Source organism: Oncorhynchus nerka, linkage group LG6, assembly GCF_034236695.1.
Source record: "Oncorhynchus nerka isolate Pitt River linkage group LG6, Oner_Uvic_2.0, whole genome shotgun sequence".
NCBI lineage: Eukaryota > Metazoa > Chordata > Actinopteri > Salmoniformes > Salmonidae > Oncorhynchus > Oncorhynchus nerka.
This window is the reverse complement of record NC_088401.1, coordinates 54,339,074-54,365,196: the sequence shown is the minus strand read 5'-3', so window position 1 is coordinate 54,365,196 and position 26,123 is coordinate 54,339,074. Positions and strand designations below refer to the sequence as shown.

General features: G+C 43.7%; 1 protein-coding gene across 5 annotated transcripts in view; it reads right to left on the bottom strand.

The window, feature by feature from the left end:
• LOC115130645 (disks large homolog 3-like) overlaps positions 1-26,123 on the bottom strand; it is a 123,534-nt gene that overhangs the window by 25,416 nt on the left and 71,995 nt on the right. For 3 of the 5 annotated variants that reach the window (XM_065019675.1, XM_065019677.1, XM_029661988.2), the window contains 4 exons: positions 25,195-25,339; positions 22,689-22,848; positions 13,690-13,885; positions 13,278-13,380 (listed from right to left, as the gene is read on the bottom strand). In XM_065019675.1, the coding sequence (XP_064875747.1) occupies positions 13,278-13,380; positions 13,690-13,885; positions 22,689-22,848; positions 25,195-25,339 (604 nt within the window). The remainder of the gene's footprint in view (positions 1-13,277; positions 13,381-13,689; positions 13,886-22,688; positions 22,849-25,194; positions 25,340-26,123) is intronic. The other 2 variants (XM_029661992.2, XM_065019676.1) reach the window with 1 other exon arrangement.

Sequence of the window (26,123 nt, the reverse complement as noted above, 5' to 3'; positions counted from 1 at the left end):
AGCATGATATAGCTGTACTTTTAGTTTATGGTTGACACAGCTTGTTGGCCATTTGCCAACATCATTTCGCAAGGAGTTCAAATCAAATGACTGTATCCAACTGGTATTTAAGACTTAACTGGTCAATTCCAACGTTTACAAAACGCAACAAAGTGGAAACTTGAGGTCCAACATAACAATCCCGTCACACAGACAATGCAAGGAACATGGTGAATGCTGAACATAGTGAATGACATTTCATTTTCGCAGCGAACAGTGGGTTTGGTGAACAGTTACACCCCAATCACATATGCAACAAAATATTTTCCTGTGCGACCAGGAGTTTTATTTTGGGAGCACTGTGCAACTAGCAAAAAAATCATCCAGATAATATTTGTTGTAAGGATAAGGCTTCGATGTAACATTGTTTCCGAGTGCCCTAGAGAAAAAGTCATGGTTGCACCATTACTAAAGCGAGCCGTTGTCACTGCTAGTTCAACCAGGTTACAAGATCTGACCCATATTACAGGCACAACATTTTTATCTTCCTATAGCGGATTGCCGAGACCGCATTTTACATTCATTCATTTAGAAGGCTCACCATGTCGTGGGCCTTCTAAAACTACTCACGGGTCGTTAACCATGTTGGCACTTTGTTAAGTCATGCTACATCATTGGCTAGCTAGCTAACAACCTGGTAACATTAGGGGGCACAGAAAGAAAGGAAAAAGGGATTTCCTCTCCAGGAGATAAATGATCATAGATAGCAATGAATGACAGATCTCTTGCCTGTCATCACAAACCTGATATTTTAAAGAGTGTGCAATTTTCTATGTAATGCATCTCAATGGGAATATAGTGCTTTTACACAATGTAGAAACCCAATATTTCACAAATTATTTTCAAAAGTAGATAGAAACCATATAAGCCCAATTAGTGTAGCACGGTATACCAAAACATTACTTTTTTTTCATACTAGAACATGAAAAACGGTTCAGTACTAGAATGTGCCATTTTTTTCTCGATACATTGTCAAATGTGTCTCACGGATCAAGCCTGTCTATCAGCGCAGCCGACCCCTTATTATAGCGCACCGTGCCTGGTCCACTTACTCATTGCTATCCTGCACTGGGAGTCTGGGATACATTATGTTAGCTCCCCACTCATGCTGCACAGAAGTTAACACACTTGAATAATGCGACACGGCATGTAGACATTTTGAAACGTAACGTTTCGCAAAACCATGTCCATACAGGTTAGAACACTTTATAATGCAATTAGATATTCATCCACCTCTGGCCTGCTCGCCTCCCTACCACTGAGGAAGTACAGTTCCCGCTCAGCCCAGTCAAAACTGTTCGCTGCTCTGGCCCCCCAATGGTGGAACAAACTCCCTCACGACGCCAGGACAGCGGAGTCAATCACCACCTTCCGGAGACACCTGAAACCCCACCTCTTTCAGGAATACTTAGGATAGGATAAAGTAATCCCTCTCACCCCCCTTAAAAGATTTAGATGCACTACTGTTCCACTGGATGTCATAAGGTGAATGCACCAATTTGTAAGTCGCTCTGGATAAGAGCGTCTGCTAAATGACTTAAATGTAAATGTAGATAGCATACAAAGCTGGAAGCTACCGCTAACTTTCCTTGCAAGCTGACAGCTAACGTCAATTCACTACCCTAGTACATAATGCAAAATGTGCTGATTTCAAAGCTGATTGCCACCAAAAACATTCACTTATTTGGCAACTCTCACAACGGTTAGCTATTGTCTCAAACTTTTTTGCCTCGTAAACTGGCCACCTAATGACATCATTGGGTAAAAGAGACGGCACACATTTCTTAGAAAACAAGCTACTTTCACGCTATTGTTGTTGATCAGTACATTTACATTTAAGTCATTTAGCAGTACAATAAAATAAGTCCCAAATGGAAGGGAAACAGCTCTGTAGCCCCATGAAATCAGCCAAAACAAGTTCAATAACTCAATGCATTCACCTTAGGGCTGGGCGATAAGGCCTAGAAATCATATCCAGTCTTTCAAACTTACGGCCGATATCACGATACATCTAATTATACATTTTGTATATGTTCTCTAAATAAAGCTTTGTTGCACAATTAAAGGGTAAATTATACCTAGGCTAAAAGGTACAAGACCCACTAATACTTTCATTAATTCATCAAAATAGTTGAACCTGCTTTTTCTGCAATAACCACTGATCTGCCTTTCAACTTAGTCTATGGAAAGTTACATACATATATATACATATATATATATATGTATCAGAACCATGTACATCCACTAATAACGACCAACTTCTTGTAGCAGGCATTATAGAAAATTAACACAGGTCTCAAACAATATCTCAGGCACAAGCCCACATGCTAGTGAGTAGCCAGCTAATCTTTATATTTCAAGCCTAGCCAACTCGGATCTATTTGCTTGCTACCAAGGTAGAACTGTTATGAATAGACCCTCCTGTCCGTCACCAACTGTTTGAGCAACATAGCCTGTTCACTTTGTTAATATATTGAAATCAAGTGGTTTTCCTGGATAAGATGCTTATTTCTCCTAATGAAAACAAGTTGCCTATTCCTGATTTAAATTAGTCTTTATGATCATTGCACACTCATAAAAACAGACTATACCGCTAGCACATAACAGTCTGTGGCTAAAATGCTGCTAGCGGTACTTGGTATTACGATGTCGCGCACGACAGAAACTTCCCACCCGTTCATTGATACTCTCATTTTTAATAGGGTCTGTTCTACATTTTGGGAGTTGAGAAAGAGTATCGGTAGAAACTGAAGTGCTGTTCTATCACAGTACAATAGCGTCTCTAAGCGTTTCGGTGTCAATAACTGATTCTGTTGGAACAAACCTGAAATGGAAATAGAGTTTAAACTGCTTATTGTCAGAGAGGAAGAAGTTATCTTTCACCTTTGTTGCGAGTGGCAGGGGGAGGGGCTTGGTGTCTGTGTGCGAGTGGGAAGGTACACAGTGTACACAGTACAGAAGGAAACGAGACCAAAAAGAGATAGAACACTCATAAAAACCTTGATTCTTGTGATACAGGCATTTGGAACATTGCTTCTAAAACAAATTTTAAATAATAAAATGCAATTGATATATCGCCCAGCCCTACCTGGAATCACTAATGATTAAATTCAAACAAAATACCTTTTTGGGTGGATTCTTCTTGTTCGGTTTACTGGTTGAACGGTCGCTGAGATTATATTTGGTTATCAATGCAAAATAACCTACTTTGATGAACAGCCTATAGATCAGATCAAAGAACCAAGTGAAAACACTGCCCGATAGCTCTGGAAGGTATGATATGGCACGTCTCAATTTTCAGGTAGTGCAAAAGTAAATAGAATGTTGGAGCATATTACAAGGAGCCGGACTTTTTGTGACAGAAAACGACATTGCAACACCACACTACGTTCCAAATGCATCTCTGTAGAGCTTGCAGTAACTTTAAATTGAGGCGAATGCTCATGATGACAATCTTTAGTCTAGTTTGCTCATCTATTAGCACTGATCAAAACATTTTGCAAGCGTGTTAGCTATGTAGCCCAGTATTAAAAAAAGGGGATTATTTTGCTCTTGGTCAAGCCTATATCTTGACCAATTGTCTGATTTTGTTTCACCGAATCTCCGTCTGTAGGCCAGAGTAAGTGAGCGGAGCTGACACGAGGAGCGTGCCCAATCTGGCTGGAGTGTGGAGCGAGATTCCCAAAGATGGGAGTGTCGCTCCAATAGTGCTCACTTCAGGAGCTCAGGGCATGTGCAGCCCAGCATGCATTTGTAGTTTACTTGTGTGCTGGTATTGCACCTTGCTTTAGCTACTGTCATGGAGTTAGCTAAATATTTTCATAAAGAAACTGATCAAACACACAGGTGCTAAATCAAGATGACTTACAAAGATGAGGACAAAGAGCAAGAGGGAGTGCGGTGATGTAGAGTCCACAACTAAAGACGTATTGTGGAATATGAAAAGACACGTATCCCAAAAGCATGGTGTACTTATTACTTCGTGAACATGCTAAAAGAAAGGACCGAGGTGGGTAGATAAGTGTGTCATCGTAGCAAAGTATTTATAACCAACAAATATTTTACTTTTACTTTAAAAACTGAACATTTCATTCAGTGTTGTTCTATTATCTATACAAATAGGCCCTAATTGATTTTGTCCCAATAGCCTGAAGCCACAGACTGTCCAAACTCGTGTTTCAAAAAATGTACTCAAAGGCAAATTCATTTTTCCATTTCATTTGTATTTCATTCTAGGTCAAGTTACAGAATATAAATGATTTAATCAAACAAAATGTTGTTGAAATGCTGACTGCTTTATGTCTCTACCAGCCTACCCGCTGAGGTTGTGTAATATGAACACAAAACTCATTTCCTGTGGGTATCATGATGAGGATAGTCCCAAATGAACACCCTACGCCTGCTACCGACTAGGCGTAGAATATACACCCAGGTGTAGCTCATAGAAGGGCTTACTCCCAGGTGGAGTAACAGGTATAATTTTTCAAGTCCGACATATAGCGAATTTTATGTTGGATGTAACGACCCAACTACGACCAACTGGTGCAACAGGCCCTGGAGCGGAGGTCAATTTGCCAACAGTCGTCTCATTGTTTAGGGCTGGTTAAGTACTGCCAGCCCTTCAACAAATATTGATTTGTGAGTGTCCTTCATTGTCTAACAGTAAAAGCACAATACTACAAAAGGCACTATTGTATTGACAAGCCTTGAGGCATTTTACATACAATATGGAAAATGTGATTAAGATATTGCTAGCTGTTCTTGATCAATCGACTCTGGGGAAGTAGATAAAATGCTTCATTGCCAAAATCTCGAACTATCCCTTTAATATGGAGGGAAATTACAGCCATTGGGGCTGTGGCCGCCATTAAATTTAAAATCAGCCGGTGATTGACCGTTAATTAACATGCACATTTAGTATCTCCTGGCTTCCACACAGCCTACAAGCCACTGACGCAGACCAAGTCTAACAAAACTATGTAACACAGCCTACACCTTCACAATAAATCAATTATAATATTTTAGACAGGTTTAAAGAAAAATGATATGAAAGATGACATTTTCTTCATAAGAACAGAATAGCATACTCAGACTTCCTTATGTTAGGTCCTGATCTGGCAATACCACATGGCTGTGGGCTACACTAGCTCATTTAGGAAACACAATTTGATTAGAATTCCGAGGCACCGTATTCCTTCATAGTATGAAGAATACAATTGAACAAAGCTGAATAAAATAAAGGATATTTTCTCCAAATGATTTGAGGGAGTGTGCATGTGGCTATTCTGTGTTGAGCGGTTAACAAAAAATAAAAAAAAATAGGTACTCCTATATGCTTAGAATTCTTAATGTAACTTTAGTTGTTCTACAAGAGTTGGGCTACACATTTAGATTTTTAATACATTGTAAGGATGCAACTAATGAAGATTCGAAAAAAGTTGTTTGAAAGGCATTTTTTGCGCAGGCTGTACACACGTCAGTCTCTCATTCACAATTATTTTATTTTTTACCCCTTTCTCTCCCCAATTGGTAGTTACAGTCTTGTCCCATCGCTGCAACTCCCGTACGGACTCAGGAGAGGCGAAGGTCGAGAGCCATGCGTCCTCCGAAACACAACCCCGCACTACTTCTTGACACAATGCCCGCTTACCCTGGAAACCAGCCGCACCAATGTTTCGGAGGAAACACCTTACGACAGTGTCCGTGTGCCCGGCCCACTACAGGAGCCACTAGAGTGCGATGGGACAAGGACAACCCAGCCGGCCAAACACTACCCTACCTGGACGACGCTGGGCCAATTTTTCGATGCAGTGCCTTAGACCACTGCCCCACTCGAGAGGCCCTTCTCATTCACAATTTGACAAGCACTTAATAATGCCTCGAATTTCCCAGCGGCATCCCCTTTGTGTGGCTGTAATGACGCCTAAAAAAAATTCATGCCATTGTGCCTTTGGGGTAAATATAATAATTGAATTCTCCCTGAGTGCTCTGAAGCCCCTCTCACTCACATGTGATCGGTTCTCTCACTCACATGTGATCGGTTCTCTCACTCACATGTGATCGGTTCTCTCACTCACATGTGATCGGTTCTCTCACTCACATGTGATCGGTTCTCTCACTCACATGTGATCGGTTCTCTCACAGGCTACAAGTGAAGACAGACATCACAGACGCAACTGCACGTGTCCTTATCCAAATGCACGTGTCCACATTTACATTTCGTCAGCCAACAAGATGAGTAGGACTGACAAACAGAAAATCTACTAGTAGTCAATCTACTATCCCCCGTAGTACAAAAGTAAATCTATTCTATTCTGTGCGAGAAATAAATATTCCAAACATAGTCTGGGACAATTGTGGGATGCAATAGATCCCAAATTAATACAACCACTAGCATCAAAAACCCTTTATTTTTTACGCAATTGAGGATGACGGAGCATATCAGAACGTTTAGCTTAAAATGTTGATAGCCTAATAGTTTATTTCTTCACATTATAAGCACAGCAATGCGCACACGGCAGTAGGCTTTAAGAGCAAATATACCATTAGCAGGAAAACACCATTATCAAAAGTGGCCGCAAATGTGATTATGCATGTAATGATTTTATAATAAAAGGTGCATTTTAATGGTGAACACTTTCTTCCCCAAACTTGAAACTCACTCACTCGCTGCTTATGAATGTCAGTTAGGCTCTACACCCCTTGTAAAGCGGATTAATGTGCTTAATTTTAAGAAGTTATTTGGCCACTTTTGTTGAGATTACAAACCTTATCAAAACATATAGGCCTATGAGCTAGTGTAACGGATGTGAAACGGCTAGCTTAGTTAGCAGTGCGCGCTAAATAGCGTTTCAATCGGTGACGTCACTTGCTCTGAGACCTTGAAGTAGTAGTTCCCCTTGCTCTGCAAGGGCCGCGGCTTTTGTTACCCATCGCTCTTTTGTGGAGCGATGGGTAACGATGCTCCGTGGGTGTCAGTTGTTGATGTGTGCAGAGGGTCCCTGGTTCCCGGGTATGGGCGAGGGGACGGTTTAAAGTTATACTGTTACACTAGGCTACATGAGGTGTGCGACTAGGATTCAAAAAAGAAAGAACAAAAAAAAGACATTGATGACCAGAGTAAGGCAAGAAACAAATCACAAGTGATAGGCTAATATGGTCACCCATCAGACTATTCTTGATTTAAGCTCATCTTTACATATATTATTTTGATTTAGAATGGACCATTACCATGCACCTGTCTCCAAACAGGGGCAGAGGACAAATACACCTACACTTAAATAGCAAATGGAGGATGCTTTTTCCATGGTTCATTTTCATGCCAGCCAGATAGGCTATACCAGATAGAAAGCATGCAGAAAATATATATTTTAAAATAAGTGTTGTAGTTGAGTCACGATTTTCATGACTCGCCCATTGGCGACTCAACTTCTCCTGACTTGGATTTGCAACGTGCAAATCTTAACAACAAGCTTAGCTTGTTGACATGTAAAACCTTATTGCGTGTCCCAATGTTTATTGAAAACATAAATAAAGTTGCACAATGAGCACGTCTCAAGTACATCAGTTGATGGTTAGCCAGCGAATTTTTTGCATAGACATGAATCAAAACAAGACGTGGTATCAAGAACAAGGAAAAACGAACAAACGAGTCACTTAGAATTCCCCAGTTTCTTGTCATTGTTGCTAGCTATCCAGAATCACAACGCAGGGCATTCTGTCCTATTGAAGAGTGCGCATAGTTTGACGTTCTTAGGTCTATAAAATAAAGTAGGCTGGTACTTGGACTTCTGCCAAAGGGACTCGACTACAACACTGAGAAATGCGAACATTGTTATAGGCTAATATGAGCCAAACAAAACAGCACTAGCCATGGCAAAATGCATAGAATTTCAGGAAATTATTAACGGAAAAATGTGTTGAACTAACGTTAGAACATTAGCTTTGTAACATTTCTCGTAGGTAGTAGAGCGTTAGTTAGTTGAATCTTCCTCCAATGAGTTCTGGAGGTCAAAATAACGTCTACCAAATCGGTTCATTTGTAAACGTTGAGAAGACGTTACTTTTTTGCTAACATACTGTATGGTCCCTGGACTGGGCAATAAAATCATTTTTAAAAACGAACCTATCTTTTCTGCCAATGAGCAAATATGCCTTTCGTGTCTACAAATCAATAAGAACAGCAGTAATTTAGATATGTCCTGTGGCTCTACTTGGACATTACAAGCGCTTGCGCTATAATTGTACCTAGCTGACGAATAAGTCTACCTACAGTAACACTTTTGGCTACCCTCTTGACACAGCCAACAAGCTAGACTGCGTCTGTTAATTCATCTGGCTAACTAACCAGGTAGTTAAATTAATGAACTAGCCAGCTAAATTAGGTATCTACCTTTGGTGGAAGCTGGCGAGCCGAGGGTACATTGCTAGCTAAAGTAATTTAGCGGCATATAATCTAATGTTACATTAGTTTGTATCTAGCTAATTCCACACTGACCCTTGCATCGGCCTTAGCTAAGAATAGCATTTACCAAAGGGGGAAAACAGGAACTAATCCACGTAGGAGGCTTAGCTAATCAATTGAGTTTACCACGCAATTTGGATGGGCAACAGAAAACCATACCTAGCTATAATGGCAAGTTACTGTCGTTAACCGACTCAGAAAGGTTGCAAGACGATAACAAAAGACACGTACCGACAACGTGTGTGCCTGGTTCCAATGAAATGCCAGTGTATTATTTACGAGAGAAAAGTTATTCCTGTTCATTTCCTCACCTCTTTTCGGTGCAATTCTGTGTTACTTCACAGCCCGTGGTATATTAATGCCCATCCCCCCTCCACATTTGGGTGATGCCGAGAAAGTTCCTGTTTTTCCACCTTTTCCTTTCTTCCCCTACTACGTTATTAGCAGGCTAGCTATTTCCTTGCGCACGCTCTGTATTTATGTTCGCGTCCTTCTGCCGGCCCTCACTCCGGTTTCCTTGTTCCTTCCCGAGTACAGTGACCACAAAGACGGATACACTGCACACAGGGGCTTGGACTTGAAATAGGGGAAAGGACAACACAGCCCTTCGGTTACCCGACTTGCAATTGGCTCTACACTTCACCCTGGATGTACAGCGAATGTAAGCGGAATCTGAATCCCGCCACAAGCAGCCAATCACACAACGCTCTATTACTGTCCTCATTTGCAAACCAGACTCTCTTCAAGATAACAAAACCAGACCAGGTAAGGGCTGCATGTTGTCAAGCTTATAGCACTGCAGTAGTTTAAACATATTTGGACACGTTTCTTTTACATGTCACGTGGTTCTGAAACATTGGTTTTACTATAGTGTACACTGAACAAAAATATAAACGCAACATGTAAAGTGTTGGTCCCATGTTTCATGAGCTGAAACAAATAATCCCAGAAATGTTCCATACACACAAATCTTATATCTCTCTAATTTTGTGCACAAATTTATTTACGTCCCTGTTAGTGAGCATTTCTCATTTGCCAAGATAATCCATCCACCTGATAGGTGTGGCATATCAAGAAGCGGATTAAACGGCATGATCATTACACAGGTGCACCTTGTGCTGGGGAAAATAAAAGGCCACTCTAAAATGTTGTCACACAACACAATGCCAAATATGTCTCAAGTTTTGAGGGAGTTTGCAATTGGCATGCTGACTGCAGGAAGGTCCACACCTTTGGGTTAAATGCGGAAGACTGTTGAATGCATTCAGTTGTACAACTGGCTAGGCATCCCCCTTTACGTTTTTATTTTTTCACCAGAGTTGTTGCCAGAGAATTTAATGTGAATTTCTCTACCATAAACCACCTCCAAAGTAATTTTAGATTATTTGGCAGTGCGTCCAACAGGCCTCACAACCGCAGACCACGTGTATGGCGTCCTGTGGGCGAGCGGTTTGCTGATGTCAACGTTGGGGACACTGTCCCATGGTGACAGTGGGGTTATTATGGTATAGGCAGGCAGAAGCTACGGACAACAAACACAATTGCATTTTATCGATGGCAATTTGAATGCACAGCGATACCGTGACGAAACCCTGAGGCCCATTGTCGTGCTATTCATCTGCCGCCATCGCCTAATGTTTCAGCGTGATAATGCATGGCCCCATGTCACAAGGATCTGTACACAATTCCTGGAAGCTGAAAATGTCCCAGTTCTTCCATGGCCTGCATACTCAGACATGTCACCCATTGAGCATGTCTGGAATGCTCTGGATTGATGTGTACGACAACATGTTCCAGTTCCCGCCAACATCCAGAAACTTCGCACAGACATTGAAGAGAAGTTGGACAGCATTCCACAGGCTCCAATCAACAGCCTGATCAACTATGCAAAGGAGATGTGTCCCGCTGCATGAAGAAAATAGTGGTCACACCAGATACTAACTGCTTCTCTGATCCACACCCCTACCTGTGACCAACAGACGCAATACTGTATCCCCAGTCGTGAAATCCATAGATTAGGCCATCATTAATTTATGTCAATTGACTGATTTCCTTACATGAACTAACTCAGTAAAACATTTGAAATTGTAGCATGTTGCATTTATATTTTTGTTGAGTATATATTTATATTAGTAGGTCTACACTTTAAAGTAAGAAATACAAATACTGTAAGCGCTGGTTTGCTTAACTAGACCACCTGTATGCCCCTCATGTAACTCAGTCTTCAGTAAGACCAAGATGATTATTCAGCACATCTGTTCCACAACATAAAGATCAAGATGACTTTGGAAGTAGAAGCAAGAATGAGCTGTTTGTGGAGTTGCTCAGCAGCCCCCTACTGCACATAAACTGACTTGAGGTTGCTTTGGATGACAGCGACTAAAATGTAAAGTATGTGGGTTACACCCTGACTAGACCAGACACGTTGTGTGAGCAAGTGATGAAAAATAAATGTACACATATACTTAACAAAAATATAAACGCAACATGCAAATTGTTGGTCCCATGTTTCATGAGCTGAAATAAAAGATTCCAGAAATGTTCCATATACACAAAAAGCTTATTTCTCTGAAATGTTGTGCACAAATTTCTTTACATCCCTGTTCCATGAGCATTTCTGCTTTGCCAAAATAATCCATCCACCTGACAGGTGTGGCATATCAAGAAGCTGATTAAACAGCATGATTAACACACAGGTGCACCTTGTGCTTGGGACAATAAAAGGCCACTCTAAAATGTGCAGTTTTGTCGCACAACACAATGCCACCGATGTCTCAAATTTTGAGGGAGCGTGCAATTGGCATGCTGACAGCAGGAATGTCCACCAGAGTTGTTGCCAGAGAATTGAATGTTAATTTCTCTACCACAAGCCACCTCCAACATTGTTGTAGCAAATTTGGCAGTACGTCCAACCGACCAGACAACCGCAGACCACGTGTAACCACGCCAGGACCTCCACATCCGGGCTTATTCAACTGCGGAATCGTCTGAGACCAGCCACCTGGACAGTTGATGAAACTGTGGGTTTGCACAACTGAAGAATTTCTGTACAAACTGTCTCAGGGAAGCCCATCTGCATCCTCACCAGGGTCTTTACCTGACTGCAGTTAGGAGTCGTAACCGACTTCAGTGGGAACATTCTCACCTTCGATGGCCACTGGCACACTGGAGAAGTGTGCTCTTCATGGTGGAATCCCAGTTTCAACTGTATCGGGCAGATTTCAGATGACGTGTATGGCGTCGTGAGGACGAGCGGTTTGCTGATGTCAACGTTGTGAACAGAGTGCCCCGTGGTATTGGGGTTATGGTATGGGCAGGCATAAGCTGCGGACAACAAACACAATTGTATTTTATCGATGGCAATTTGAATGCAAAGAGATACCGTTATGAGATCCTGAGGCCCATTATCGTGCCATCCATCCATCCCCATCACCTCATGTTTCAGCATGTTAATGCATGGCCCCATGTTGCAAGGATCTATACACAATTCCTAGAAGCTGAAAATGGCCCAGTTCTTCCATGGCCTGCATACTCCCCAAACATGCCACAATGTTTGGGATGCTCTGGACCGACGTGTGCAACCGCGTGTTCCATTTCCCACCAATATCCAGCAACTTCGCACAGCCATTGAAGAGTGGGACAACATTCTACAGGCCACAATCAACAGCTTGATCAATAATTATTTTATTTATTTTTAGTGTTTTACCTCTTTTTTTTTAACCCAATTTCAATCTTGTCTCAACCTGGAAGCCAGCCACACCAATCTGTCGGAGGAAACACCATTCAACTGATGACCGGGGTCAGGCTGCAGGCACCCGGCCTGCCACAAGGAGTCGCTAGAGCGCGATGACCCAAGTAAAGCCCCCCCAGACAAACCCTTCCCTAACCCGGACAATGCTGGGCCAATTGTGCGCCGCCCTATGGGACTCCCGAACACAGCCTGGGAACGACCCCGGGTCTGTAGTGATGCAGTGCCTTCGACCACTGCGCCACTTGGGAGGCTCGCTTATGCGAAGGAGATGTGTCGCGCTGCATGAGGCAAATAGTGGTCACACCAGATACTGACTGGTTTTCTGATCCATGCCCCTACCCGACCTATTTTTTAAGGTATATGTGACCAACATATGCATATCTTGTATCCCCAGTCATGTGAAATCCATAGATTAGGGCCTAATGAATTTATTCCAATTTACTGATTTCCTTATTTGACTGATTTCCTCATATGAACTGTATCTCAGTAAAATCTTAGAAATTGTTGCATGTTCACATTTTTGTTCAGTGTACATGTTATTCAATAATTTCCTCCAAACTGCTCGAGCGTCTGCGTAGCCAGATGCTAAAATAGAACTTGCTCGACGCTCTGCAAGTTCCTCCTCTCCCATCTACTCATTGGTTTTCACGAGCATACTAACCCACGTGGGTGATTGAAAGATGAAGCGAGGAGAGATTAATGAAAGATAACTAGGTTTCCCATTTTATCTGTGGATTAATCATCAAAGTAGAGAAACATATGATTTTGTATGACTACCGGTCAAAATTCACCAAAGATCCAGCAAAAAAAAAAAAACTATATAAATTTCAGGTGAAATAACAACCCAATGTTTATCTCCCAGGCCAAATTAACTAGCAGCACAAGCTAGCTAAATGTCCATGAATGTTTTATGTGTGTTTCGACCTGTCCACAGACAAAATCAACATGTGCACGATGGTGCGTGTGACTGGCTTGGCCAAGGTTTTTGGTGTGTGTGTGTGTGTGAGTGAGAGAAACTCCTACCTTCTGGTCGGTACTGGGCAATGATGGTGACTGTCTGGCCAGCCCGCTTCAGCGCTGCAGCTGCCTGCTCATGTGTGGCGTTCCGCAGGTTCACCCCGTTCACCTGAGACACACAGCACAGGGCAGGACCTCAGCCATGGAGCCTTGATTACCAGGTCAATGGACAAACCAGCACTGTTCCTCTCTACATTGCTAAAATTGTCTATTTGTAAAGGCAAGTCTTTGATGGTAAATCTTCAGTGCTAAACCATGTACAGCTGTAGCTATATATGTCATTATGACAAAGCACTAACTACTGTAGAAGCTTTGCAACTTGCTGTAAGTATGTTTTAAGCAAATATCTCAGATGTGTAAGCCCTGCCACAGGTTAGCTGGCTGGTTCGTTCGTTGCGAGGACCGATAAGCCACTGACCGAGAGGATGCGGTCTCCCCTCCTCAGCTCCCCGCTCAGGTCTGCTGGTCCTCCAGCCAGGATGAATGAGACAAAGATGCCCTCTCCATCCTCGCCGCCCACGATGTTGAAGCCCAGCCCTGTGGAGCCCTTGTGAAGCAGCACCTTCCGCGGCTCCCTGCCAAACAGAGCGACAGCGTCAGGGCGCAGGGCGGGACTGGGAGCACAGGAAAGAGACGGAGAGTGTGAGAATGGAGATAAGGGGAGAAAATGGGAGAGAGAGAAGTTGAGAAAGAGACGAAGAGCAAAAGAGGGAGGAGAGAGAGGGAAAAGGGATGAAAGACAAAAAGACAAGAGGGGAGACAGAGGCAGTTTAGGAAACAGCCCACACCAACATTTGTTCATACATGGGACTCTCTTGTATTCTGGAAAAAGTGACACATACATCTCTCATTTTGCAGTAAGTATACAATCCTTGGAATATGCTGCAGCGGAGCCTGAAGAGTAGTACTTTCTATACATTTTTGAAAGTGAACACTTTCATATGCTTTTGCAGAGGAAACAATCCCAGCATTCAAATAAGTAATAAACATCCTTTCCACAAATGGAACGGGGAAAAAAATGAGAAAGGGGAAATTAAATACAGACAGCACTTTCAAATATGCTGAACTACACTGGTAATAGGCCTATAGGAAGAACATGATTATGATTCGACTTCACCTCGAACAATGCTTTGGCGCAACAGGGCCCACCAAGACATGCCGTCTTTGGATGAACAATTTGCCCCCTGAAACACACACACACACACCGAGCAGCAGCCCCACACTTGACTGCCCCTGCTGCAGCTCTGTTTTAGCTTTAGCCGCTGTGAGTCATCATCAGGCAGGCTGAATTCCAGACTGTGTTGGACTGAGGATCCTGGAGAGGCCAAACCACTGCTAGGGACCATCAAAAGACTTCTGAGAACATGCCTCAGACTGTAAGGCAAAGACACACCGCAGATGCCCTAGAAGCTGACACACACACACACACACACACACACACACACAGAGAGCCCGTCTCAACAAAACTCTCCACATGGTTCCCATTAGTGGTCTTCGCTCTAGTACTCAGCCTGCGGTCCACAATAACAATTCCTACTCAATCCCTAATGGCTGTGCTCCAAGTTGCTGTAGAGACCCTTTTTACATCAATGGGAGCAAATGCATACATACTTTCCTAGCGTTAGTTTCAGGTCCTGACTGAAAACAACCCTGATTGTTCTATTATAACATATGAAGAGGCATGGTACGTTTTTATATGGTTTCACAAAGGTTTAATAACATAAATGAAAGGCACTTTGACTGAAGAGCAATGATTGGATGGTACTTACATAAATATCTCATGATCTAAAACCCATATCAGTACATCCTGGACTGTTACAATACCCTTAAATTATACATTTCCTCAATTGAGAGTCTATACATTTAAGATTCATGCCCATAGTCTCAAATTAGAGCATGTGAATAAAGCCTGTTTGGCAGTGAAAGTCAGGAACTATAGTAGGCAAGTCTTTTTTGCAATTACTGCATTAGGTTTGTTCCCACATGGGAGGATGAGTCAGAGATGTAATAAGCCCATACTGACCACACACATACACACTCTCCTTTTCTTTCTGTCATCCATGTACAATTCTGCCTTGCAGAGGCTCCTTTCTATATATATTTCTGAAGGATGAATACCTTTTTGAAAAACAATATCACCCTTACATACACAACGGAGTAACAAACGTGAGTAGCACACGAGAGAGATCATCTTAAAAATAACCGCATGCAGCGACACAAGAAGATCGTTGTACCCCGCACATCGGACCAGACAGTATTGGACCATTCCAACTCAGACACATGCATCACCATGGTTACCTGAGGATCCTGTGTTTGCTCCTGAATGACAGTCACTTCCTCAGCCGCTTGGGGTGAGCTGGAGGATGAGATGTTCACTGCAAACATGGTGGCTATTGACTGTGGTACATTATTACGTCAACTCCAAGCAACGTCTCAAAGTCCCCTGACCCCACTCTCTATCTTTGCCCTGCTTGTGAGAGGAGCTCTGGTTGAGGCTCGCTGTGTACAGACGTAATCTCAGGATGTTGTGTGATGAGATACAGTTCCACTTTGTTGGCTGTTACATTCTGTTGCTGATGAGGAGTAGGACAAGACTTAAACCTCACCCGCCCACACAGACTAGACCAGAGCCATCTCTACAGAACAGAACCACATCCTACAGGAAACAGCCAGGGTAGGTTCCCCCGTTCCAAGCTTCCTCATTTTGTTGCCCAGGCTTCCCTTGTGTGGCTCAGAGGGCTGTGTATCACAGCAAAAGGCGGCGGGAGTGGGATGTTGATGGGAAGACCTTCAGACTACATGCTGTTTGAGTTATTTGAGTGCTGATGCTCTCAAGTAAATGTGTGTGTGTGTTTTGTGCCAGCACATGTATGGAATCCTAAAATCATGAAAAAAATGCTTGGGCAATTCTGGGACCTGACTCCCCTTCCCCTGTTTTTTCATCCACGCCAGGAATGTAAACCGTTATGGTGCTATAAAACCTTTACTCTCTATGCCTGTCCCTCTCCTCTCTCCATGCCTCTATGGGCCTGTCTATCTTATTCTCTCTCTCTCCCACTCGCTCTGGCTCTTGTTCTCTCTCTCTCCCTCTCTCGCTTTGCCTCTCCCTCTCTGTAACCAGCCATCCCCCTCCCCTCAGTGTTTTGGCAGAGGCTGAGGCAGCCCAGTCCTAATGCTCTGAATGGAGATGTGGGGTTTAGCGGGTCGCGCTGCCCCAGCACTCTGCTCTGGCTCTCCCTCGCCTCAGCCCAGTAATTGGTTCTGCTTGGCTGATTAATGGTGGACACTGCGGACCAACATTTTCCACAAACATAGGCAGACAGACAGACCAAGTCTCAGTGTTAAACATTAGCTCCCTTTCTTTCTCTCTCTGTAGCAGGCTCACAAGCCCAAAGTATGGAGGGCTGGTATATATAGATGAAAGAAAGACTGCTCTCTTGTCCTTCTAGTTTTCACCTTCACATTCTCCAGTGGATTCTACCGCCACTGCCTCTCTCCTCCTAGACCTATTATTTCATTCTAATTTGACATGGAAAAGGCGACAGACGGTTCAAGATATTTCAAGCCTCTCAGAGCGGCTAAGAATAAACCAGGCGCAATGAATGATTAACAGTTTAGACTAACTCAGGCGTTCAACTGATCCTGAACTATGATTACCCTGTTCTAATCTTTCCCCCATCTATGAATGGTTTCCAGTGGCCATAGAAGGGCCATAGAAGCTTGCTGCTAATGTGTATATATCCCTGTGATGCTCTCAAAGCTTACCAGTCAAAGGTTGAGCGCATTTACAATGGAAGAACAACACCAAGTTATTGATTAGCTCACCTGCTGCACTGCTCTGTAGATTCCTGTTGTGTTTACAGTATCTAGTCTCAGGGCAAACAGTTCTGGCCAATAGCATTCTTTACTCTCTGATAGCGCCCAGCTAAACAGTTCAGGTTGTGGTATTGGTCAGCAAAGACGCACACTCAAAAACAAACACCATTCTCGTCATTAGGTCTCACTTGAAAAATATATTTTATCTCAACGAGATTAACCTGGATAAATAAAAGGTCACACAGCCTATAAAAACAAAAGTGACATACTGTATACTAAGATATCTGCATATGGTTCCTGTAGTGGCTAAATTGTCCAATAAAATTGTCCCAATACAATTTCCATTCTAGTCATTTAGCCACAATGGAGAGTGGTGAAATGTTAGTCTTGACGCAGACAAATCCAATGTCCAGAGTTTGATTCAAGTTGAAAAATAATAATACATGGGTACAAAAGTGTACACAATTCTACCAAAACTAATTCTGATCATTAAACTAAAGAAACAAACAGCATGGTACACATGGTCTGGTATGGTCAAAAGACTGTGTGCTGCCATTCCAGTCACTCCCAGTAGGCCTTGGAGAATGTATGCCTTTTAACTGTATTCTCCATTGGCCAGTAGAGGGGGTACACACACACTTGACAGGGGATTAATGGCAAACACACAAAACAGACATGCATCATGAATTGAAAACATGCAAATATACAAAATGACCTATTTGGCTCCTACACACCAGTCCCAATTGTATTTAATGTGAAATCGAGAGAGAGAGAAATAAATAATGAGAGGGATTTAGAGAGACTTTTGAGGAGGTGGAGACAGTCTGTCGACGAACACAGTCACACAGAGTGATTCAATCTTTTACTGAACTTGAATGCACTTTCCATCTAGGCTGTATCACAACCGGCTGCGATTGGGAGTCCCATAGGGTGGCGCACAATTGGCCCAGCGTCGTCTGGGTTTGGCCGGTTTAGGTCGTCATTGTAAATAAGAATTTGTTCTTAACTGACTTGCCTACATTTCTACATTTCTATAATGTTGGTTCCTGTTTTCAAGCGTACTGCACCTACTAACCCCTTGGAATCAGGCTGGGTCTCAAGAACCTTTCCGAGTATCCATGCACTACGTGGTGCAGTGGGGTCCATGACCAGAACCACATCTCCTTCACTAAAGCTGCGTTTCACTTTGTTGCAGGTACTGGCAGGTACTCCTGTGTCCATCTCTTCCAAAATATGTGTCGGCCATGTACTGGACTTGCTTCCAATGCCGTCTGATGTACAGGTAGTTGTTTTGAAAGGTTGCAGGGGGTAGGTCAGGCTTCGACTTTAACAATAACATGTGATTTGGGATGAGGGCTTCTAGATCCAGGGGTCGGTCGTTGGTTACCGTGGTGATTGGGCCGCTGTTTAGAATGGTCTCTACTTCACATAGCATGGTATGTATTTACATTTACATCATTTAGCAGACGCTCTTATCCAGAGCGACTTACAAATTGGTGCATTCACCTTATGACATCCAGTGGAACAGTAGTGCATCTAAATCTTTTAAGGGGGAGGGGGGGTGAGAGGGATTACTTTATCCTATCCTAGGTATTCCTTAAAGAGGTGGGGTTTCAGGTGTCTCCGGAAGGTGGTGATTGACTCCGCTGTCCTGGCGTCGTGAGGGAGTTTGTTCCACCATTGGGGGGCCAGAGCAGCGAACAGTTTTGACTGGGCTGAGCGGGAACTGTACTTCCTCAGTGGTAGGGAGGCGAGCAGGCCAGAGGTGGATGAACGCAGTGCCCTTGTTTGGGTGTAGGGCCTGATCAGAGCCTGGAGGTACTGAGGTGCCGTTCCCCTCACAGCTCCGTAGGCAAGCACCATGGTCTTGTAGCGGATGCGAGCTTCAACTGGAAGCCAGTGGAGGGAGCGGAGGAGCGGGGTGACGTGAGAGAACTTGGGAAGGTTGAACACCAGACGGGCTGCGGCGTTCTGGATGAGTTGTAGGGGTTTAATGGCACATGTATCCCTCCTCATCTAGGGCCTGTTGTTTCAGGACAGAATGGTGTCGTAGGTTCTCCGTCTCCAGAATATCCTCCACCATGCAGAGAGGAGGTCGTAGTGTCAGATGGAGAGGTGAATGTGTCTGAGATGATGGCAGCACCACTGAGGGGGACGCATGGTGTCGCAGATGGACACAGGGCAGACAATTCCGGTCCTCTCTCTCTGACTGAGTCTAGCTCCACTCCTCGGGAAGCCCTCGCTTTACACTAGAATAATCATCTTCCAATAAAAAACATGAGAATAAAATCCTATGCAAATCCTCCTGGGCTGCAGGGAGGTCTCTCTCCTATCCGACAGCAGGGAATCTGATGCATCTAGACGTTGATCTAGTCTGACTGGACTTGAAGTCTGTTGGGATGATGTCATCCGTGACAACGTCTTTCTGTTTAGGTTTGAAGCAGACTTGCCATACTGTATAGGCCCTGGAGGACAGAGCGGGGGCATGTGTGTGTTTGTAGACCAGGGGCATGTGTGTTGATGTGTGTGTTGTCTGGGTGGGTATGCATGTAATGTATACCAACAAGTGTCTTTATGTGTGTGTGTATGAGTTATATTGCAACGTGAGGGAGCCAACATTAATGTGTGTGTGTGTGTCTATGCGTCAGCACATTATGAGGAAATGTCTGAGTAGATCAGTGTATGTGATTAATGTTGGCAGCGTGGGCTGCCTTTGTGAGGAGGGGGGTGGGGGGGGGGGTGGACCTGGGTGCATGGCCTGGTTTTCCCAGAGTGTAGATGAATCACGACAGCTGCAGGAATGTCCGGCACTCCTCATTTGCTGCCCCGTGCTGGATAAGCCTCTCACTTCCCAATACATTTATGGTAAAACCACAGCCCAGTGTTTATATTTACATAAGGACAGCAGCAGGCAAAACATTCCTGTGCTGTGCTGCGCGTGCGCGTGTGTGTGTGTGTGACAGCCTCCAGTTACACCTCCTCCCAAAATGATCTGTTCACTTTACCCCCTCAGTCTGTCTACACACACACCTGCATGCAAGCATATACTGTATGCACACACACTGGCACTGGTGGCATGTTCTGTACACACACACACACAAACACAGGCATCCATGCACACTGACATAGATTAGGCACGCATACTCTACACAATCATAAATACCGTGGCATGCAACGAGCAACAAAGGCATTCATCCATGACTACATGGTGATTGATGAGGGAGGTAGGACAGACAGCGGACACGCAACACAAATATATGACAACAACACATAAAACGAATCAACTCTACACACACAGAGACAGGTAGATTACATTAAATACACACTCATAAACAAGCCAGACACACACTAACAGACATTCTGTCCATATATCTGCCGTAGAGGTTTTCAGTAGGGAAGCTAGGACAATGACAGTGGCTTGGCTGGGGACTCGGGCCTTGGTTAGACTCGGCTCCTGCCAGATGGAATTGAGCAGCTTGTGCCAGCGAGCGGTCCTGTGGAGACGTGTGTCTCTGTGAAGGGCAGGTATAACTCAGTCAGCCGGCTCAGGCTAGGGCTGCTCTCAGCTCAGGACTGTACTAATGCTTCTGTTTCTAATTCATATTTATGATCAGTTTGATGATTTAACACTATTAGCACATAGTATTTTTTACTCTTAATGTAAAATGGTGTTTAGAAACACGAGCAATAAGTAAATGGAGGTTAGATGTGAAGTCAAAATGGAGCATGCCAGTGTAGGAAAAACAACGATTAAATATTAACTCTGGATATACAAAACAAAGGATGAAACCAATACCGGTAGAACACTTTCACACTTGACTTGGGGGAGGGCTGTTTCAGATGTTATCCATCTTAGACAGGTAGTCAAAGCAGATCATTATCGAAGCCGCTGTGGTTATTTCAACCTTACAAAAGTGACACAGGGCACTGTAAAGGCTTTTCTAGATGTATACTGTGAGTATGACCACCAACATTAAAAGCAGGAGCAGACATGGAGGTAAGACATGTATAGACTGTTACACGCAGACCGATAGATTCTATCAGACATAGATGGGACACCCTCCCTTACAAGAGAGCTCTGTCAGCTCAAACAGCACTCCTTCCTCCTTTTCCCTCCTAACTTCCATTTCTCTTCATCCCTTTGTTCTTCTATCTGCTGCCATCTCTCCTCCTCCTCTAGTCTCAAAGTGGAGCCATGTCCCTAAACCTTTGCCATGGTGATCCCCCTCTATCACCACTTCTCCCCTGTCTCCAGGCACCACAGTCTACTGCCAAGCCCAGATACAGGTGTGGCGAGGCGGGTGAAGGTAGGACAACACAGGGCTGTAGCTAGTTAGTAAGATTAGCTAAGCGGACCAAGCGACGCCACTGGGTTAGTACCTGCCAGAGGAGGGGACTGGGCCTTGGCCAGAACAGTAGCCTGTGTCCCGGGGTATCCCCCCGCTGTAGAGACCCAGGGGTACCCCGCTGTCCCCAGGTTGTTTGTGGATGACACTGTAAATAGGTTCAGGCCTGGTGGGGGAGTACAGAAATCACAGTGAATGGGGCTTGAGTAGGACACAAACACAGAACACACATGTACAGTATACGGGACAATTACACAGGACAAATACGCATACATACATACATACATGCACATATATAGAAACTGCTACACACAAACATTGCAAAACTACACAGTCGGATACACACATAAACACACGCCCACATGAACCATACAGTCATTGCCACACATTGCACATGCACACACAATAGCTCGGGATTTTAAGGTGACTCTGGAGCTCTCAAATCAAGCTCTATGAATGTTGTTTCAGTGTTTGGCCAAGAGGTCGTAAGACAGAACAAGGAGGAGGGACTTTGGGATGAGAGGGCTTCTTTGAGGTATTTGGGCTATACATTGCCACCTCAGACAAAACTGAACCCTCCTTGCCCAGCTAGTCAACCAGAGACAAACACATTGCCACACTGTTGGAGGCCCACTAAACTACATCAATCTACATACATATCACCAAAGAAAGCCACAACACCGGGGAACGCCAGGTAAAGCAATGGTCACCACACCAAAATGAAATAATTAATATTCTAAAGTTCACAACAAAAAGCTCTCTTACTGCGCTCTGGTGGCCCTGTGCTATTTTGACACGAGAAAGTGACTCTAACCCTGGATTGTCAAAACTACTCTTAAAACTTACATTCACATGGTAAACAACATATTATAAACTGGGTGGTTTGAGCCCTGAATGCTGATTGGCTGACAGCCATGGTATATCAGACCGCATACCACAGGTATGGCAAAGCATTTATTTTTACTGCTCTAATTACATTGGTAACCAGTTTATAATAGCAATAAGGCACCTCAGGGGTTTGTGATATATGGCCAATATACCACGGCTAAGGGCTGTGTTCAGGCACTCCACGTTGCGTCGTACATAAGAACAGCTCATAGTATATTGGCCATATACCACCCCCCGGGCCTTATTGGTCAAATATAATTCCCCCTTTTGTGAATTATACTGCATAGCTATATCATCCTGTAAAATATTTATGTGCTGTAGAACAATGAGATAATAAAGAAAAATACAAGCAAAAAATGGTACTGACCTGGTGAAGTCTTCCTCCCCCAGCATGTGACGTGGGTCTGGGGAGTACCTGGAGGGTGTGACCTGGGGGGGCTGGCTGTAGACGGGCTTGGGCTCCATAGCTCCCATGTAGGCCATGCCTGAGTTGTGGCTGATGTGGTTATCCACCATGGTGGGGAAGGCTGGAGGGAGGGCAGGGAGGGCCAGACCAGTAGATGGAAAGGAGGAATGATTAAAACAGTGGTCCACTGGAGGCCTGGCAGCACTGTTGCCAAGAGGGATCAACTCATAACACTATCATACATGTGACGATGCCTGTTAAAAAAATCTATGGCCCATTAAAGACAGTATTCTCTCTACAGATTAGTCAGTGTGGGTATTCTCTACCGGAAATACAATAGATGTGTGAGACCACAGTCTGTCCTACACCAGAGATTTTGAGTAGCTAAAGTCTAGAAAGTTCCCAGATTTACATTCCATCATGGGGCTACAGTACTTATGACTCATGGCTCTAAAATCCCTTGAAGAAAATCTGACTATAGGTCATACTTTCAGAGCTGGCTTAAAGGAGTAGTTCACTAGTTTACAACATGTTAGATGGTTCCTCACCCTGAAAGTCGTATATGGGCCAGGTTACGTTTCTTTAAACAGCCACAAACTTCAGCTAACTATAGCCACCGCTAGCTAAAAATCCATTTTAGTGAAAGGGAAAGGGGGATACCTAGTCAGTTGTACAACTGAATGCATTCAACTGAAATGTGTCTTCCGCATTTCACCCAACCCCTCGCCCGGGGAACAGTGGGTTAACTACCTTGTTCAGGGGCAGAACGATAGATGTTTACCTTGTCAGCTCGGGGATTCAATCCAGCAACCTTTCGATAGGGGTATGTGAACATGTTTATTTGTATTTTTTATATATTTATTTTATATATTTTTATTTCTAAATCAACTGTAAGTAACATATAACCAAATATGGAGATTATTTGAGTTGATTTCAGGTGATTTTGGTCACAGGGGATCACATGCCCACATTACTTCCAATTATTTTAAAAAGTTAGCTGAAGATTATAGTGACTGTTTAAAGAAAACCAAACTATGGATTACAATGTATCATGGCTCATAGCCTACTTTCAGGGAGAGGAACAGTCTAACATCATGCTGTAAAATAGTGAACTATTCCTTTATGTCAGTATAAGGGGCTTGGCTCAAGTCATGGAAACCACACATACAAAATAATAATGAACATATACAGTACTACTGTACAGGCCCTTTGATAATAAATCACTGGTTGACATACACATTGTTTAGTACAATATAGTATACCTGTAATAATGACATATATTCCAGTACAGGTATTTTGTGTCTGTGTGTGTGTGGTTCTTCAGTAAATCGATGTGTGTGGCTGGCAGGAGCCCCAGGCCATAGGTTCTCCTGAGCAAGCGGGTGGGATGTGAGAAAGCCTCCACACTCAGTGGGAGAGAGAGAGCTGGGCTTGGTGTTTCAGTGGGCAGCAGTATGTCTGCACCATGTAGGAGTCTGGGCACAGCCAAGCCGAGGAGAGCACACTGAAACAGCTCTACCACTCACTGAGATAATCCATAAACATCCCTGTAATACGGACAATGTTGTGTACCTACAGTAGGGGTCGGCAACCAACGGCTCCATTGCTATGTATAGATTTCCTCAACAAACAAACAACTAAACTCAGCAAAAAAAGAAATGTCCGCTTTTCAGGACCCTGTCTTTCAAAGATAATTCGTAAAAATCCAAATAAGCAAAGTAAATAAACAAAAACTTTTGTTAAATCAGTATAATAAATGTCTATTACAATCAAACCTTCTGTTTGCATTATAATATTTGTGTACCTGTGTTTCATTATTCAATATCTTGCGGGGCTTGATGTGGGTATTTCAATGAATCCCTGGAAAACAACGTCCTTCATTTGTAGGTTTTTAAATAAAAAAGTAACGCTACTTCTGTAGCATATTTAATGTATGTTCACAAGATTTGATTCTCCCTGTAACTTCACTAGACAGCCACTGCTCGGTGACCCTGAATTGCCAGATTTCGTGGTAATTTGATCTGACTGCTATCTGTGGTGCTGAATATCAGATATTGCCACTATTGCGCTTGAAAAGGGCTCAAACTTCTTCTGTAGCTCCCTCTAAACTATTTTTTTGTGTGTGTGGAAAACAAATTGCTCTTCAAGTCAAGAAGGTGACCCCTGACCTAAAGCTAATGCTAATCAACAGAGCCTTCTTCTAACAACTGATGCATGGGTTGGTTTTTAAGGTATAAACTGCGAATAAGGAGTGTGGAAAGAGACCACCAGTGTCATTATCGCAGGGTTCCTGTGGTCTTCCATTAAAACAAACTGTGTGTGCTGGTACAGTACCATTGAGGCATCCATCGCCTGGAATGTTCAACTGTAGTTGTAATGCATTGTGAGCAGTATGAGAGTATGAGGGGAGGGGGTGTTTAGTTTGAGCCATAGGTGAATACAGTAGCTAGCAGAAGAAGATACGTACTGCTGGAGTAGTCCGGCGGGGCGTACATGTCGTTGAGGTGTACGGGTCCGGGCTTGGCCACCTTGAGGTAGACCATGTCAGAGGTGTTCTTCAGCGCCGCAACCGCCTCCTCGTGACGCACGTCCTGCAGGATGATGTTGTTCACCTGAAGCACACAGACCACAGTCAAATCCTTAAGTCCACAACACTGAGGCTTAAACCTCTTTTAGTTTGCCTGAGCGACACCCAAATCAATCATACACTACTGTTACTGTGTACTACTAAGATAAAGTATGTGATAATATTTCAAAGGTTTTGAACAGAGCTGCTCCATATAGGTACAGTTGCAAGAGATTACTTATTTACGGAGCCACCACATCTGCATCATTGTGTCGACAGATAAATGCATGGATTTCGGGGATAAACTTTGATCAAATAGCACAAATGATACGGCCATCCATCCAGAAGTGTACTGTGATGAAAACAGTGCAGTGGGGATTCAGTGTTGGGCAGCTGTAGTCACTCACGGCTCTTCCCCGAACAAAGGTAGCAGTGCTTAATGGCTTTGTTCTTATTTATGGCAGTCTTAAACACATCTCATATTTTTCTAACAGCGTAGTCACTCATTCAGCCTGGGAGGTGGTTCTCTTTATCTTTTGCCAGTGTAGAACAGAATATGCCCGGGGAGCAGCTGGGCTGTTTGAACCCAGTCTCCAGCACCGTATCAATCACACACAGGGCCATAAACGCTGATGCGCGTCGCCTCGCCTGGCTCTCTTGAGAAACGTCCAGGGATGGGCACAGAGGCACCCACCAAAGTGGCAGTGTCCTGATGTGTGCAGGGTATGGATCACTAAACAGTAAGGAAATCAAGACTGTTCTAGGGCATCCATTAGAGCTCAGTATCGTAGGTCACTATCTGTGTAATTGACTGTGTGTGGAACCCGGGG